The 18247-nt window shown below is 40.5% G+C and overlaps 1 protein-coding gene across 4 annotated transcripts in view; it reads right to left on the reverse strand.

Moving 5' to 3' along the window:
• Positions 1–544: 544 nt before the first annotated feature.
• The window catches only part of FMO5 (flavin containing dimethylaniline monoxygenase 5), a 36073-nt gene continuing 18370 nt past the window's right edge, over positions 545–18247 (reverse strand). For all 4 annotated transcript variants that reach the window (XM_077770514.1, XM_077770512.1, XM_077770511.1 and 1 more), the window contains exons 4-9: positions 16809–16971; positions 15384–15526; positions 11411–11610; positions 8020–8372; positions 5484–5556; positions 545–3018 (exon numbers count right to left, since the gene is read on the reverse strand). In XM_077770514.1, coding sequence (XP_077626640.1) covers positions 2673–3018; positions 5484–5556; positions 8020–8372; positions 11411–11610; positions 15384–15526; positions 16809–16971 — 1278 coding nt within the window. In that variant the 3' untranslated portion in view covers positions 545–2672. The remainder of the gene's footprint in view (positions 3019–5483; positions 5557–8019; positions 8373–11410; positions 11611–15383; positions 15527–16808; positions 16972–18247) is intronic.

Consider the following 18247-nt stretch of genomic DNA (forward strand, 5'->3'; position numbering starts at 1 on the left):
GAGAGAGGGAGACAGAATCTGAAACACGTTCCAGGCTCTGAGCTAGCTGTCAGCACAGAGCCTGACGCAGGGCTCAAACCCACAAACTGCAAGATCATGACCTTAGCTGAAGTCGGACTCTTAACCTACTGAGTCACCCAGGCGCCCCTCAGGTCATCTATTTTGTTGCTCAGATTGTTTGTTCTACCTTTGACCACTGAGACCACTTTAGGTTCGCTTCTGTATCCCTTTGACATATCCCTACAAGTTTGTTTTTTGAACACTTTCTTACTTTCTGGCACAAGAATGAGTGTGTGTGTGCGTGTGCACGCGCACATGTGTGTATAATATGATGGGAAAATGAAATAATGGGAAAGTGATATAACCTTCCAACATAATTACAAAAGCAAAGGATGGTAAAGTGATGAATATTACATATTCATAAGCAACGAATCTTAGAGTTCGGTTTCCTATTCAAAATTTACTTTTAGCTTGGTTTAGAACTTGGTTAACCAATGATTTTTTTTTGTAACCATCCATATTGTAAATAAAATGAGTCAATGAATTTAGAATTACATACTTTTATTTAAAGGGGAAACTAGGGTACTTATTGCTGATAACTGGTAATTACATTATCAAAGGGCTGTTCATTCAATAGGCTTACATGTTAAAAGAGGCATATTTACATGTTAAAAGTAGGAACCGAAAAAGAAGCAAGCCACCTTTACTTTTCAACTAGAATAATCTGCAGATGGTAAGATCCTCGGTACACTTTTAAAAGATAAATCAGCAGTATCACAAGTTTTCAGGAAGGAAAAAGACCTAAGAAGTAGTACCGTTTCTTAGTTCTCTAATTTTCAAAAAGGCCAAATTTCTAAATTAGGCCAAATGGCAAGGAACTGAGCAAGTTGTTAAATGATTAGGAGGAAGTTGTAGTTCTTACATTTCTGGTTCTCTTACGTGTATTTACATTGGGAAAGATAATCATTTCTAATGTTCGTTTAGTTCAGATTTATCCTTTTGTTATATAATAGGCAGCAATGTGAAAATGTATTGCACAACAGCTTATTTATGGAGATAAAACTGGCTGGTATATCTAGTACCATTCTTGATCAAATTCGGTGTGCCCAATAGCTAACACTTGTTTAACTCTGTGAGACGAGAACAGACTAGAGCCTCTACAAATGAGAAAACGGGATTCATGTCCTGGGACATAAACGGGAGCCTCTGCTTTTCATTTGCTCTGTTTTCCAGAACTCCATTGTATGACATTAAGAGAACTGTTATAAGCAGACTGCCCCTATATTAAGTACCAATCCTATTTTAATACATAAATAACCTCTTTGAATATTGACAACTTAGGCTCTGTGTGTGTGAGGGAGTGGAGAGGAGAACGTAGGAGTGAGGGGAGACAAAAGATATTTGTAGGCCACACTACAAAAGTTGGCAGCTTTTTTTTTTTGGATCCTGTTTTCTAAGGCAAAGTCTTGTTGGATCCTAATATGGGAACTAGGGGCACCTGGGTGGCTTAGTCGGTTAAGTGTCTGACTTCGGCTCAGGTCATGATCTCACAGTCCGTGGGTTTGAGCCCCGTGCTGGACTCTGTGCTGACAGCTCAGAGCCTGGAGCCTGCTTCAGATTCTGTGTCTCCTTCTCTCTCTGCCCCCCTCCCCTGCTCGCTCTCTGTCTCTCAAAATAAAATAAAGACATTTAAAAAAATTTAAAAAAACACGATGGGAACTAAGAGATCAAAAGAAGACTGCCAGCTAACTTAAAATCCCGGGTTTTTCAGCCAAGTTGAACCTATTCACAGACGCTAAATTATTAGAATGACCCATAAGCATAGAAAGCTGAAGGTAGTTTTTTCATTGAGAAAATACAGACATGTTACCTAGGGGAAAAGAGTAAAAAGGATGCGGTATCAGACACACACACTAGTGAATTGCTAGTGAAATAAAGTTTTTTAAGTGATGATATATCTTATCTTATATATATATAAGGCCATTAATTCCCTGATCTCTCAGGAGACCTACATTTAGTTACAATATTAAAAACAAAAGATTGAACTTTTTTTTTGAGAGAGAGAGAGAGAGCAAGAGCACACTCAAGAGAGGGGCAAAGGGGGAGAGAGAGAGAGAGAGAGAGAGAGAGAGAGAGAGATCTTAAACAGGCTCCACATTCAGCATGGAGCCTGACACGGGGCTTGATCCCACAACCCTGGGATCATGACCTGAGCTGAAGTCAAGAGTTGGATGCTCAAAAGACTGAGCCACCCAAGTGCCCCAAGACTGAACTTCTAATAGAAAATCAAATCCTATCAGAAGCAGAGTTCCATGGAGTCACCCATTTCTTATACAGATATTGACTTCTGCTCCCCACCATAATAGTGACAACATTTATTAAGCACATACCACATGTCAAGAAGTCTGCTAAGGACCTACAAAGATGACTGAAAGGGTACCTGAGCTCACAGTCCAGGGGTTACTAGAAGGAAAAAGTGGTGGGTCATAGAGGGTGGGAGGGAAATCACTATGAATGAAAAGCTAGAGGCTCACTGTAGGGAAAAGAGGAAAGAGGATGAATGCTTTGGCAAGATAGATTCCTGAGCAATGTGAAGTTGAGAGTTGTTCAATCTGAAGGCATCTCTAGATCCAGCTTTCCAAAGAAAACTGGGGCAATGACAAATGGGACAGCTAAATATAGGTCACAATTACAGCAAAGAAAACAACAGCCAGGATAAACTTGGCCATTGTTATTGCTGAAGTCGTGGAATTGCTGCGTTCGATTACTCTTGTCATCAATGGCTTTCTGACACGATCTTCAGTAGTGAGGATAGCTTTTCGGGCTCCATCCCATTTTCCAGGGCCTTGTAGACGATATTGGATTGGAGTGCAGGGTCCCCAAAAGAGCTGTATTGCTAGTTTGGGGTCAGTGAAGGCTAGAGACAGCAGATTGGGCCTGACACCCAGCAGGTCAGCAAGCTCATCCATGGTATCTATATAGTCTCCCTGGATGGTATGGCGTTGGCTCTCCACATACCTGAAGCAGAGAAGACAGAAGCCATGGCCTGTCAACAATTCAATCAATCAGTTAATCAATGCTTTCGGACTGCCTGTTATTGGCTGCATATTTGGCAAGGAGCAGTAGAAAACAGAGAAGAAAGAAAAGACATTGTCTTTATCCTTAAGGATCTTATAATCTACCAGAAGATAGAAGATAGATACACATAGAGCACAAAAGAATATAAGACTTTTGGTATATTGTGTGGTTTTAGATTGTTGAATAGAAATGTTAGAAGAGGGTAGTTAAAATAGAGCAATGCATCCTTGAAAGATGTGGAAGATATATCTGCTAGCAAACAGCAAAGTGTTACAAGTCAGGGGAGCAGCAGAATGAAGGAATAAAGCAGGAATGAGTGTAGAATATGAGCATGGACTATCTATGGGTGCTACCTACAGTAGAAGAGGCATGTTGTGGGAAAACAAGGATGGATAGAGAGAGGCAAATATAGCAGATTCAGATAGAGAGGACTCTGATATTATGAGAAAACTCACCACAAAAATTTTCAAGTTTGGGATCCTCAAATGTTTTATGAGGCAGTGGCTCTAGGGTCCACAGAGCAGGACTTCCCAGGGTCAGTGCTAATTTGGAATCTGGAAAGGTGTAGGGGGATGACTTATCCCACAAGAGGAAGTGGCCCTCCAAACAGAGCCAGATGGAGGGATTACATCAAGAGCAGATTTGAAGCACTAGCACTTTTTAGAGGAAAAATGTGGTAACAGATACTCATGAAAGGAGTGGGCTTTAAAGAGCTCACTGGTGACTCTTCTTACTTCTTATAATGAATATAAAACAAAGAACAGCAGGACAGAAAGGAAGGAAGAGGAAAACCAAGTCAAACTAATTGAGATTAGATGGGATTACTTGAGGAATCCAAAAACAGGGACAGGAAAAAAATAATAGAAAAGAAATTTGAGGTAGAATGGTGAGATGGAATTCCAGGGGAACTGACAGATGGTCAAATAGCAATTTCCTGAAATGGGACTAGTTTCGAAGAGAAGTGAAACAGGAAAGAATTTGAGAGCTTACTCTTACGGATGTTATGTTGGCTCAAGGGTCTGTAGGCATGCATTTATCCTACAGTGGTGGGGCATGAAGGTTTACCGAAAGGATTTGCTTACACCAGCCTTGTAGGGTTGTTGTGAGGATTAAATAAGTCATGCATATGAAACGTAGTGTGTGTGCATAGTTGACCCTCAATAAAGGTTAAGTAAATAAAGGTTAAATTGTGTCTTTGAGGACTGCTCACGGTCAGAAGGGAGTTCGACAAAAGTAAGTCAAAGGAAATAGAGGCGGGAAATTGAAATAGGATATTTGCTGTCAGGAAAGCAAGGAAAGAAAGCACTCCAAGAAGAAAGAAACATTTACAAGCACCAAACTCACCAGTGAGACGAAAAATGAAATTGGTCATAGATGACCTTCAAGATAGCAGTTGCATAAGTAAGGATAGAAGTTACAATGCCGGAGGCTTAGGAGGGAGAAAAGGATGAGAATTTAGAGCATATAATGTAGAATGTTTATTGTAGAAAGCTAGCAATGAAAGGAGAGAAATAGCAGAGTACCTGGAAAGGGTATCAGGGTTAATTAAAAACTTCCTCCTTGTTCCAGACAGGGGAGAGTTATGCTAATAAAATCAATTAAAGAAAGCTACCTTTTTTTGGGCCTGGAATGGTTATATCCCTAACTTTTGCACAAAAATTTAGGAACTTACCACCAACTTCCACTCTGTCCAAATAAAAATCACCCTGTGCATAAACTCAAGTTCTGAAATTCAGATGGCTAAATTACCATGTTTCCCCAAGCACTAAGCAACTAGCTGATGTTACCAGCTTCCCAAATCACAAAGACTGTTCATACTATGAGCTGCTGTGACCTGAGTGTGCTATTACGTGATGACAGCTGACAAAGCAGCCTATGTTGATTTGTTTTTCTTTTCTTTCTTTCTTTTTTTTTTTTAAGAGTAGGCTGCATGCCCAGTGTGGGGCTTGCACTCATGACCCAGAGATCAAGAGTCTGATGTTCTACCAACTGAGCTCCCCCCAGTGCTCACCTATGCTGATTTGTAAATCTACCTACGGATTTATAACTGGACCATATCTTCCTCCCATTAAATCACTGACTCTCTTCCTTTGTCTGGCAGTTTTACTAGTATTTGAGTAATCCTGCCAAAATTAATATACCTGATTTTCTCTCCATGTGCTTTTTCCTACCTTTCTTCTTTAATCATAGGTTCTAATCATAGGATTTTAAATGCTTTTCTCTCCTTTTCCATGTATATTCAAACCATATGGTGCTAATTCTCCTCCATTTTATTGTCACAAACGATTATTTCCCTCCTTTCAAAATATAATCTAACTCCTTAAAATAACACAAGGAAGATAAATATAGTACAATATTGCTCTAATTAAGAACCAGGTAGAAACATTAACCACATACTCTCTTACCTTTTTTCAATTTCCTCTTGAGCCTTAGCTATTTCCGCTTTCATTTTGCTTTGTGAGGGCAATGTCTTCAGCCCTAAAGAGAAAAATCAAAAGTTTATGTGTAAAATTACCTAAAGAGAAAAATCAAAATTTTAAGTCTAAGATTACCTCACTGGCAACTATAATCCTATTAACAGTTACTGTGCCATGGAGAATTCACAGAAATACAGGATAATTTTCTGTACTCAAGTAGGTTACAATTCACTGGGTCACCTTCCCCTATCACCCCCCATGATATGTTGATATTAATGACGGTAGCTTACTCTATTCTACTATGTCTTTGGGAGAAATTTTTCCTATTCTGCCTTCCAATCGGTACCTTCTTTCTCCATCTTCCAATTGGGAAATGAAACATGAACATAAGGAAATGATAAATGGCTCCAAAAGTATATGAAAAACGAAGAACAAAATAAAGGGCAGGGTGCATTTGTACTCTTAGTAACAAACAGGCTTTACCACAGAGAGAAGGAAGTAAAAATAAACTCTTAATCTGATTTTATGGCTAAAGTCCTATGAAAGATAAGACGTTTTCTATTCTGCTTGGATTTTTCACAATTTCCAAGGCAGCCTATTTCATCTTCAAGTGGCAACAGCTGACAGAAAAAGGTTGGCATGTTTGTCTTTAACGTTAAACTAATTTTGTGCAACCCTCAAAGTTTCACACCTTGCTTCTGGTCAGCCCTTTAAAGTGATACTGAGCAAATCAAATCCTTCTGCCATGGGACATTCTTTTTTTTTTTTTAAAGTTTATTTATTTTGAGAGAGAGAGAGCGCGTGCGTGTGTAAGCGAGCATGGAGTGGGGCAGAGAGAGGGAGAGAGAGAAAATTCCAATGCCCGCTATTAGCACAGAGCCTGATGCAGGGCTCGAACCCACAAACTGAAATTGTGACCTGAGCTAAAACCAGGAGTTGGATACTTTACCTACTAAGCCACCCAGGTGCCCCTGGCATGGGACACTCTTCAAATATTTGAAGGGAACTCTCCTATCTCCCCTGAATCTTATCTTCTCTAGGTAAACTTCTCCAGCTCCTTCAGTTATACTTCAGATGGTACATTTTCAAACCCCTGAACCATTCTTGTCTCTATCCTTTCCATGCATTCCAGTTTCACTTTTAAAATATGTCTTTGAGGGGCACCTGGGTGGCTCAGTCGGTTAAGCGTCTGACTTTGGCTCAGGTCATGATCTCACAGTTTGTGGGTTTGAGCCCCATGTCGGGCTCTGTGCTGACAGCTAGCTCCTGCTTCTGATTCTCTTCTGATTCTGTGTCTCCCTTTCTCTCTGACCCTCCCCTGCTCATGCTGCCTCTCTCTTAGAAATAAATTTAAAAAACATTAAAAAAATTTTTTTAAATATGTCTTTGGGTATGCTAGCCAGTTTAGAGAAGAACAGTTATACATTCTAGGACATTACAATTCTTTTTTTTTTTTAATTTTTTTTAATGTTTTATTTATTTCTAGGAGAGAGGGAGAGACAGCGTGAGCAGAGGAGGGTCAGAGAGAGAGGGAGTCACAGACTGAAACAGGCTCCAGGCTCTGAGCTGGCAGTCAGCACAGAGCCCGATGCGGGGCTCGAACCCACGAACCGCGAGATCATGACCTAAGCGAAAGTCGGATGCTTAACCGACTAAGCCACCCAGGTGCCACCGGACATTACAATTCTTTAATGATGCTAGATAGAATTAAGCTTTTTAGAAGCCATATCATTCTCCTGACTCATACTGAGCCTACTATCCTGAATCCAAAGTTTTCTCTCATGTTCTCCTAGCTGAAACTGAAAGAGCAGTTGTAAAAGGGGGAAAGTAAGATTTGAGAGGTTGAATCTGACACATTCTGATCTAGTCTTTAACCAGGTCTTAACTTTTGGCTGAAATCAATCACACCATCTCTATATTTGCTTTTCTCCATAATGTCTTTTGCTTCACAAATATATATATCAGTTGTCTAAAATCTAGATGAGTGTCTGGAGTGCACACTGGAATCAATTGAGGAACATTTTCTTAGAGATCTTATGTCTGGCCCACCCTAGACTTTTTAAAACATCACCAGGCAAAGCATGCCTATTTTGGGGAACATTTCCCAGGAGATTCCAATATGTGTCTATTGTTATAAATTATTACTTTACATTCACTCAAAAATAATTTTTGAGGGGCGCCTGGGTGGCTTAGTCGGTTAAGCGTCCGACTTTCGCTTAGGTCCTGATCTCGCGGTTCGTGGTTTTGAGCCCCGCGTGGGGCTCTGTGCTGCTGCCAGCTCAGAGCCTGGAGCCTGTTTCAGTCTGTGACTCCCTCTCTCTCTGACCCTCCCCTGCTCACGCTGTCTCTCTCTCTCTCCTAGAAATAAATAAAAATATTTTTTAAAAAAATAATTTTTGAGCACTAATTTTATGCCAGCCACTATTACAGTCATACATATTTTTCATTTATTTAAAAGCAAGAACATAAACATAATTAAGCGTACCATTAAATAATTAAGTAGTAAACTTGCCTGGTCACTTACCTTTAAACACCTGAGTGACCCAGCGTCCTTGGAGCTCTGAAATGGGCATAATGGCACCCAAAGGCTGGATCAAGCCTATGATGGCAAGAGTTGGCTTTTCCAAGTTAGGAGGGAAGACCTTTTTATATAGGGATACCTTGTTTTTGACTACTTGAACAGAATCTTCAAGAAAAGGAAAGGCAAAGGTATAGCCTGTGGCAAAGATAACAGCATCAATGTCATCCTCCCTGGAGCCATCTTCAAATATGGCGGCTGTCTCTGTGAATTCCTTCACATTTCCTTTCACCTTCACCAAGCCAGAAACTATACGATTTGGCAGGTCATCATTCACTGTTGGATGCTGACTCAGAGCTCTATGAGTGGTGATAAAGATCAAAAGGAGAAGTGAAAGTGAGAGAGATTGAGAGAGAGAGAATATTAGTAACATGTAAGTAAAATTCTATGTTGATGGAGGTAGTTAAACAATAGGTCAATGGTCTCTCTCTGGATCTATCCATGAAATGTGGGAAAGGTCTAACATATACTGGCTTGGCACAGACCAGGATCTCAGAGCAGAAGTTGGGCCCTGGATGGCACTGAAAGAGAAGATGTTGGAGAAGCAAAAGAAGAATGGTCTTATTTGAACAGTGTATATATGGTTTTTTTAAGGAATAGTAATATTTTCAGTGATATGATAAAGTCACGGGCCTATAGTTTCTTTCTGTCCATATGTCAGTAAGTCAATAGAACTATCAGCATTCTTTTGAGTCTCGTTTCCAGTTTCAAACCACCAAGAGCTAAAATTAGACCATCACTTCCCAAACTGTATAATAAATTACATACATTTAGTAACTCATAAATGAATTCTGTATACGCTCACTTATTTGAGACTTACATAAAGTCAGTGAAGGAGGCAGGACAAGTGTCATTATCCAGGTTCTGGAGATGAGGAAATTGAGGCCTAAAGAAGTAAAGTGGCTTGCCCAAGGTTACACAGTCTAGGATTTTAGAATTTGTATCAGAATGTTTTTTATGAATTCCCTTGAGATCCTCTGGGTCTGTTAAGTATTATTTCCTAGAGATAGCATAGGATAAGGGTGTCAAAAAAAAAAAATAGGGTTTCCAGTATCTTGGACCTTTCTAAAAAATCAGTGTGAATCCTTGGACCCTTAGTTAACAAGGCTCTGACAATTCTCTGCCTATTGTGTTCAGACAGAGCTGGCCTAGCCTCAGGAACATGGTGTTATTGTTAATGATTTGTTGCACATAGTTATGCTTTAACTCTAACCTTTAGGTACAGATTGTTTCCATTCCAACCTCGTGATTTTATCTTTCTCTCCAAACGTATTCCTTTTCACAAATAGTACCACCACCCTCATAGTTTCCCAAGCCACCAAATTGTGAGTGTTTGTCTGTTCACATGGGCTGTTCTCCTTCTCCTCTTAACATCCTCAGAGTAGTTTTATCTATTTTCTATGTTACTGGGACTGTCACAGTTGTCTTTAGGGCCTCCTTCTCCATCCCCCTTCAGTCTACCTTCTACGTCATTTTTGGAGTGGTTGTTCCAAAATGTATTTATTATTAGGTTACTCACTTGCTTAAAATCTTTCAATGGTTCTGAACTGTCTCCAAACGTTTTATTTAGCAGAGGATACAAAGGTTTTAATGTACCTGTTCAGTGAGACTAGAGATGTACCCAATCACTCTTTCATCTTTGCCATTTTATTAGAGTCCAGCCAAACCAGACTACATGCAAGTCCAAGAGCAAAATGTATTTTTCATTTTTCTGAGAACTTGTACTTAGAATGCTACTTCCTTGCCTTATTTGCTTGACTACCTCCTATTGTTCTATAAAGCCCCAATTTATTTTGTAATCACTGAAGCCATGGATGCTATGGTTTCCATAATTGGGTAAAACAAATGAGTGAAAAGTCGTTGAGGAACATAATCTCAGAGTATCACCCAACTGATTAATTTCAACGGAAAAACTCTTTACAAAGGAGAAACCTGGTAGCTGTCACCTTATTCAAGTGATCAAATTTAATATCATTAATACGGGATAAGCTCATATCATGTGACTCCTCATGTGATCCACAGAGAAGGCATAACCTGTAAATATCTGCAGCAAAAATGTTTCACCTGAATATAGAAAAGGCAGAATCCTTTTAGAACAATGCAAGTCCAAATTTAGAGACTTTCTAGAAAACAAGTGGCTCCTTTTAAAAAAAAGTCTGTCAAAAAATGGTGAATTATTTCAATTGAAGACATTAAAGAGATATGACAGTTAAATGCAGTGGGGTAATACCTGAAAGGATCCTGAATTTAAAAATGAAAGAGGGGTGCCTGGGTGGCTCAGTCGGTTGCACGTCCGACTTCAGCTCAGGTCATGATCTCACAGTCTGTGGGTTCAAGCCCCTTATCGGGCTCTGTGCTGACAGCTCAGAGCCTGGAGCCTCCTTCGGATTCTGTGTCTTCCTCTCTCTCTGCCCCTCCCCTGCTCATGCTCTGTCTCTCTCTCAAAACTGAATAAACATTTAAAAAATAAATAAATAAATAAAATAAAAATGAAAGAGCTGGAAGTAGTATTATTGGGACAATTTAGGACATTTGAATATGTGATACATTAGAAAATAGTATTTTAGGGGCACCTGGGTGGCTCAGTCGGTTAAGCATCGACTTCGGCTCAGGTCATGATCTCACGGTTCGTGGGTTCAAGCCCCACGTTGGGCTCTGTGCTGACAGCTCAGAGCCTGGAGCCTGTTTCAGATTCTGTGTCTCCCTCTATCTCTGACCCTTCCCTGCTCATGCTCTGTCTCTCTCAAAAATAAAATAAAACCTTAAAAAAATTAAAAAAAAACTTGTATCTGAGGAAATGATAAAATGGTTAATGTCAAGGAGAATCATAGCTTGAAGATTACAGATGAGTAGATCTTGGACCCCTATGGGGACAAAATAGAAATCTGATCTCAGATCTGTGGATTTTCTTTCTTTTTCTCTTTTCTATTCTTCTTCTTCTTCTTCTTCTTCTCCTTCTCCTTTCTTTTTTCTTCTTTCTTCTTTCTTCTTTCTTCTTTCTTCTTCTTATCTCTACACCCAACGTGGGGCTCTAACTCACAGTCCTTCTTCTTCTTCTTCTTCTTCTTCTTCTTCTTCTTCTTCTTCTTCTTCTTCTTCTTCTTTCTTCTTTCTTATTTCTTCTTTCCTCTTCTTACCTCTACACCCAATGTGGGGCTCTAACTCACAGTCCTGAGATCAAGAGTTGCCTGCTCTTCCAGCTGGGCCAGCCAGGCACCCCACAGATCTGTGGATTTTCTTAATGTATGGGGAGGAGTAGCTCTCCTGTTAACCTGTATGAACAGTCCTTTTCTTGTGCCTCAGCCATTACTGCCCCCCTCCCATCCAGGCCACATACCTGTGTTTAGGCTTTAGACCAAACATTTCATGGTCAAACCTTTGGTTCATCTTTCTCTCCAAAAAATAGTTTGCTGATGATTGACCAAGAATCTTCTGAAGAACATGTTTAAATCGAGAAGTCAATAGCACATCAACAGGAAATCCATAGTCTGCTACACGATTCAGGATCCAGGATCCTCTCCTGGTGCTGAGGAAAACCTGGGGCACGGAGAAAAAATGGTTTGCTTTTGCCATCTTCTGGCTCATAACCCTCCGATAGCACCCCGCGCTCTTCAAGATCAAGTCCAGACTCCTTCATCTCTCTTTTTAGTCCCTGCACCATCTTTTTTTCAATTTTCTGCAGTTTTCCTTCTCAAACACTACGTGTACAATTAGATTAGTGTATTCACTGAGTAAGAATGTGTCTTGCTCTGAACCACCACTGCATTTCTGCTTCAGGTCATTATGCCTCCTTGAAAACTTGCCTATCCTCTTCTTTTTTTTTTTTTTTTTAAATTTTTTTTTTTGTTTTTTTTCTGAGAGAGGGAGAGAGAGAGAGCGAGCATGAGCAGGGGAAGGTCAGAGAGAGAGGGAGTCACAGACTCTGAAACAGGCCCCAGGCTCTGAGCTGGCAGTCAGCACAGAGCCCGATGCGGGGCTTGAACCCACGAACCGCAAGATCATGACCTAAGCGAAAGTCGGACGCTTAACCGACTAAGCCACCCAGGTGCCCCGAAAACTTGCCTGTCCTCTTCATTCCCCAAAGCGTATTTATTGTTAAGATCCAGGTCAAGTCCGCCTCCTCCGTAAGACACCACTGACCCTTCTGGCTGACGATTTTCTCTCCATCCTGTGACCTTCTCTAGCACTTCTCACCCGTCCAGCTCATTTAAAATCATGGGGCAGTCGAATTGAAAGCAATTGGACATTATTTAATCCAAAACCTTCAGACTTTTTTTGCCTTTGACATTGTTTGCACTATTTAAAAAAAACCCACACCTGTTATCTATCATTGATATTGACATTAAACTTTTTACACTCTTATTTATTTCTTTCTCTCCAAATGTGTTTCCTCCACGGTGTGAGGTATAGCGTACATATCTTCTAGTCTCCCCAACACATCATCCTCATTGTTTCCATTTATTGAGAATTATGACCTGTAAGTGATTGTGCTAAGTCCTTTATCTATGTTTTATTTAATCAGTACAACAGTCTCTTGAGGTAGGTATTATTATCCTCAGTTTATGGATGAGAAGATGAATAATTTGCCTTAGATCATACAGCTAGTAAATGGCAGACCTGAATTTCCAACTCAGGTCTGATTCACCCCAAAGCCTGTGCTGAAGAATTGTTTCGTTGACTGTTTAATGGGAAAACTGCAGATTGCTTGTCGAACAACAGGAAGCTGATAAAGTTTTGATAGTCAATTACTTGGCAAAAGTATCTCTTTCTCTACAAAACTCTCTTTCGTCTAAGATCTTTAGTCTAAGATCTCCTATAAAAAGGTGACCTGTCTACAGAGGGATAATAATGTACTTCACGCATACATTCTCGCTGATGGTGACCTCCCATGCTCGCATGATTAAGCACTTTTACACATCAGTCTAGAGAGTATGCATGGTCCTAGGATCCACACTGCTGTTTGTGTGGTCTGTATAACTTTTGTTATAAAAGTAGATGTGCGATATAAATGCTCAGTCTCCATGAAAAGGCTCCCTATGTATAAAATCATGATAATAATATATCCCAAGGCTGTTGTCAGAATTAAATAGTGGGTTTTTTGGTTTTGTTTTTACTTTTTAATGTTTATTTTTGAGAGAGCACGAGGGGGAGGGGCAGAGAGAGAGAAGGGGACAGAGGATCCAAAGCAGACTCCAGGCTCCAAGCTGTCAGCACAGAGCCCAACGTGGGGCTCAAACCCACATAATGTGAGATCATGACCTGAGCCAAAGTTGGACGCTCAACCGAGTCACACAGGCACCCCGAAATAGTGTTTTTGCAAAGAGTGTGGCTTATGGTAACCATTCAATAAATGCTTAATGGTTACCATCATACTTCTTATTTCAGTTTTCCATCCATACCTTGTTTTCACGCCATATTTATAAATCTGGATTTATAAGAAAAAAAATCTAAGGAAGCTGTTTTATCAGAAACGGATATTTTCTCTTCTCAAAACCATTATATCACGAGAATTATTATACCAAAACTTCCTTGATATGCTGCAACTAATAGATCCATTTAAATTTTTTGATTTACAAATAACTTCTAATAAATGCAATTTAATATGTAAAGGAAAAAGTTAGAGCCCAGCAATTGAGTTTCTTTGGCTCGCGTTAATGGGGTGTCAGCAATGCCCCTGCCTGGCAGACGTGGTTTTGCTGTGCATTGTCCTGGACTTTCTCTGACACAGCCACCTTATCTCCATCCACTCTTGATGCTCTCTTCTTTGGCAATGTATGGTTCATCAGTGCATGGAAGTTCCAGTCCTTTACAACTGACCATTCGATGTGCTTTGGGTCCCCACATATACCTTGCACAATCTTTTATCATAACACCTACACACATTTTTACCATTTTTTGTTTTTAATACCTATTTCCTGATAAAGCTTGTTGAATTGATGTATGGAATAACATATGAAATTACTTTTGTGGTGATAGATGGGGATAATACTGAGAAGAAGTGTTATTGAATAGAGTTTCTGGGTAAAGGGCATTTGACAAACTTGTGGCATTAAACTTCTATTTAAAAAAAATAATAGGGGTGCCTGAGTGGTTCAGTCAGTTAAGCGTCCAACTTTGGCTTAGGTCATGATCTCATGGTTAGTGGGTTCAAGTCCCACATCGGCTCTGTGCTGACAGCTCAGAGCCTGGAGCCTGCTTCAGATTCTGTGTCTCCTTCTATCTCTGGCCCTCCCCGCTCATGCTCTGTCTCACTCTCTCAAAAAAAATAAAAAAATAAAAACACATATTTTTGGAGAAACACAGCTTAATTAAAGTTACTGGAAAACAACCGTTTACCTATTGTCAATAAAGTTATGATTCAACAAAGATATGAATAACAAAACGTAACAACGACATGTCTTTTTCTAGGAATTTGCAGTGAAGGCACTCTCTTCCCAGTTTGAAAATCTATGATAAAAAAACAAAACGAAACAAAATAAAAAAGACCTCTAGGACACAGAAATTGCTTTAGGGTGAACGTCCTTCTATTACAGAACTGTATGCAAAGGCTGAGGTGAACCGCTTGCATGTAGTACAGTGTGGATGGTTTCCATACTGATACCCACGTTATCGTCGGAAAGATTAGACTGCTTCTCTCTTCCGTTTGGGGAGAGAAGAGGAAAATCCCCCCACCGTCCTATGAGTGCAAAGCCTTAGAGCTAAACCAGTGTGCCTGCCTTCACGCAAGATGGTGGCACTTGTGCTGTCCTAAACAAGAGCCACACTTAGTAGGCTGCATTTGACCAAACTCCCCAAGCAACTGTTGGTCTTTAAAGTCAGGGGCACAATGGGGCGCCTGGGTGGCTTAGTCGGTTGACCGTCCGACTTTCGCTTAGGTCATGATCTCGCGGTTCGTGGGTTCGAGCCCCGCGTCGGGCTCTGTGCGGACTGCCAGCTCAGAGCCTGGAGCCTGTTTCAGTCTGTGACTCCCTCTCTCTCTGACCCTCCCCTGTTCACGTTGTCTCTCTCTCTCTCTCTCTCTCTCTCTCCTAGAAATAAATAAAACATTAAAATAAAAATTAAAGTCAGGGGCACACTCAGAAGAGACAGCTGAATGAGATCACTGGGATTCTTCAGTATGAGGTCAACTGAATGATGGGAATCTGACAGGGAATGTCGGCTCCCTCATCTCATCAACATAATGTTGTCAACTGAGGCAACAGAGCCAAGCCCTGTGTTGGCACAATGGGCTATATGCAGAGGTATTTATACTCTGTGTGGGGTCCACATACAACTTCTTCAGTGAAGCAAAGTAATTTACTGATTCAAACCTGCTTGGCTGTATGGGAAATTTCCACAGCCAGATCCCCTCCAGAATTTCCAATGCCAATTATAATGACTCTCTTTCCAGTGAAAGTCTCTGGACTTTTATAATCTCGGCTGTGGAAGTACTGTCCTTTGAACTTCTCAATTCCTGCAAGGGAAGGGAAAAGAATTATCCGATGAGGTTTATCTGCTAGCATTTGTCAAACCATTCATTCTGTTAGTGGTGTGTAGAGTTTAAGCACACATCTCCATATAGTCTCCCGCTACTCAGCAGCAGTCTTGCTTTTCTGGATATTTTTGCCCCTATTTTCTTCTCTCACAGAAGAATCTTGTGAACAGAATCTTGTGATTTCCTTGTCATGAATAGTCTGCTGAACTCAGGATCTGTTTATATTTTGGACTTGCGGACTCCCAAATCCAAACTCCTTCAGAAAACCTCCATTATCTCTTGTCTTTTCATCCTCTTTAAATACCTACTTCTGGGATGCCTGGGTGGCTCTGTCGGTGAAGCATCCAACTCTTGATTTTGCTCAGGTCATGGTCTTACAGTTTGCAGATCAAGCCTGCATCAGGCCACTCCGTGCTGACGGTGAGGAGCCTGTATGGGATTCCCTCTCTCCCTCTCTCTCTGCCCCTCCCCTGTTCATGTGTGTGCATGCACATGCTCTCTCTCTCTCTCTCTGGCTCTCTCTCTCTCTCTCTGTCTCAAAATAAATAAACTTAAAATTAAATTAAATACCTACTTCCATTTCAATTGGAGTTTATATGTTTTCATATACTCTAGAATATAAATAGAGTGCTTTTCTTTTTTTCAAAATGAAAATCTAGGTCAAAGACTATAATTAACTTCTTGAAGTTTTAACTTCTTTCTTAGAAACTCAATATTCATTTGTTTCCTTTTTTTTTTAATGTCTTTATTTTATTTTGAGAGAGAGACAGAGAGTGAGCGGGGGAGGGTCAGAAAGAGGGAGACACAGAATCTGAAGCAGGTTCCAGGCTCTGAGCTATCAGCACAGAGCCCAACCCAGGGCCTGAACCCACAGACTGTGAGATCATGACCTGAGCTGAAGTCAGACACTTAACCGACTGAGCCACCCAAGCGCCCCTTGTTTGTTTCCTTGATTGCTGAAAAATCCTTCAACCGAATGTGGATCGAGTCTATGTCCTTTCTTTTGATCTTAGATAAACTCAAGTTGTTGTGAAACCAAAATAGAGCCCCTTAATTTTTCTCTCGTCTCTAAAATTAATGTTATTTCTACCTCCCAAATGGCAGTAAATCAAAGTTACCCCAACATCTTTCAGGGGCACATGTAGAATTAGTAGAAGCCTTTTTTCATCCCAAGGTAGGAGTCACTTAGGCCACCATTTTCCCATTTTCCATTCCAATCACAGGCATAACTCACAGGCTTACCTCCCTGGAGGCTACTCACCAGGGAAACTTTCCAAGGGTAAGTGAGCGTTGGTGTGATGGCCGGTGCAAACCATGACTCCATCAAAGACATTTACCTCCTTTTTCCCTTCAGATTCTGTGACTACCTCCCATTGGCCTGAAGTGGAGAAATCAGGCCGCTTCTTCACCTTGCACACGGTGGTCTGAAAAGAAAAGTGCTAGCTACAGGAGACTGTAACCACAGCCTATGCAGTGTACATCTTCCCTGATGGCATATGCAAGACTCTCTGGCATAACACAGAGGGTTGATATTACATAATAGAGCTCATGCAGGGATCCTTGATTTTCATATTCCACAAAGAGGAACTTTTTTGTTTGGGGCTGGGGTCAGAGTGAGCAAACATCCATGAGGCAGGCTAAATAAAACAGTTGGCAGGATAATGCTGCACTGTCCTTTGTTTCTAGGAAAGTGCAAATTACTAGTTTGTCTTAGACCATGACCTAGGATGTCATGTAACACTTGAATAGAACCTGGGCTTCTCCCCTGCTTCTAAGACTCTCTATGTACTGAATGCCTATTCCTTCCGTGACCTCCAGACAAGTACTGTTCTGTCTAGTCTTAACCTTGTGACTGAGTTATCATAGGGCTGTCCCTCTTTGAGTATAAAAACATCTCAATGGCTCATATTTTATATAAATTAACCTCTCTTTGGCTCCCATAAATGCCCTTTTATAAGTAATTGTAAAGAAAGAGGCTGCAAGATGGGGTAGTCAGTGGTATAATTTTTAGGTTTTTTTAAAAAAAATCGGTTATTCTGGGGCACCTGAGTATCTCAGTGGGCTAAGTGTCTGACTTTGGCTCAGGTCATGATCTCATGGTCTGTGGGTTCGAGCCCTGTGTTGGGCTCTGTGCTGAGAGCTCAGAGCCTGGAACCTTTTTTTAGATTCTGTGCCTCCCTTTCTCTCTGCCCCTCCTCTGCTTTCATTCTGTGTGTGTGTCTCTCTCAAAAATAAATAAACATTAAAAAAATTTTTTTTAAGTGGGTTATTCTGTGTAGCCTAAGGAAACATTAAGAATGTGTTCCTATGTTGTCTAGGCTCTCTGACCATATATCTTAGTGCACTCATAGAGATATCACCTCTGTATACCCTAACCACCCTACACTGTAGTTCTTTTCTATAATGTTCTTGCTTTTACATAGGCTGGTGCTTTTGTGTGGCTCATCCTTTTATCCTTTTATTCCTTCTTCATTTGGCAAATTCTTACTCACTTTTCAACATTTTGGCTTACATATTAACCTCCAAGAAAACTTTGCTGGTATCTATTGCTTTATGCCCTAAATGCTTTAAGCACCCTTCCTTGGAGCTAACAATATACAAATCTCTATGTCATTTATTACCCTTTAACCCTTTACTACTCTTTACTTTTATTAGTTATATTTATAAAAAAATTTTTCTTCATTTTCTTATCTCCTTAAC

The sequence above is a fragment of the Crocuta crocuta genome, unplaced genomic scaffold (genome assembly GCF_008692635.1).
Source record: "Crocuta crocuta isolate KB4526 unplaced genomic scaffold, BGI_CrCroc_1.0 scaffold733, whole genome shotgun sequence".
In the NCBI taxonomy this organism is placed as follows: Eukaryota; Metazoa; Chordata; class Mammalia; order Carnivora; family Hyaenidae; genus Crocuta; species Crocuta crocuta.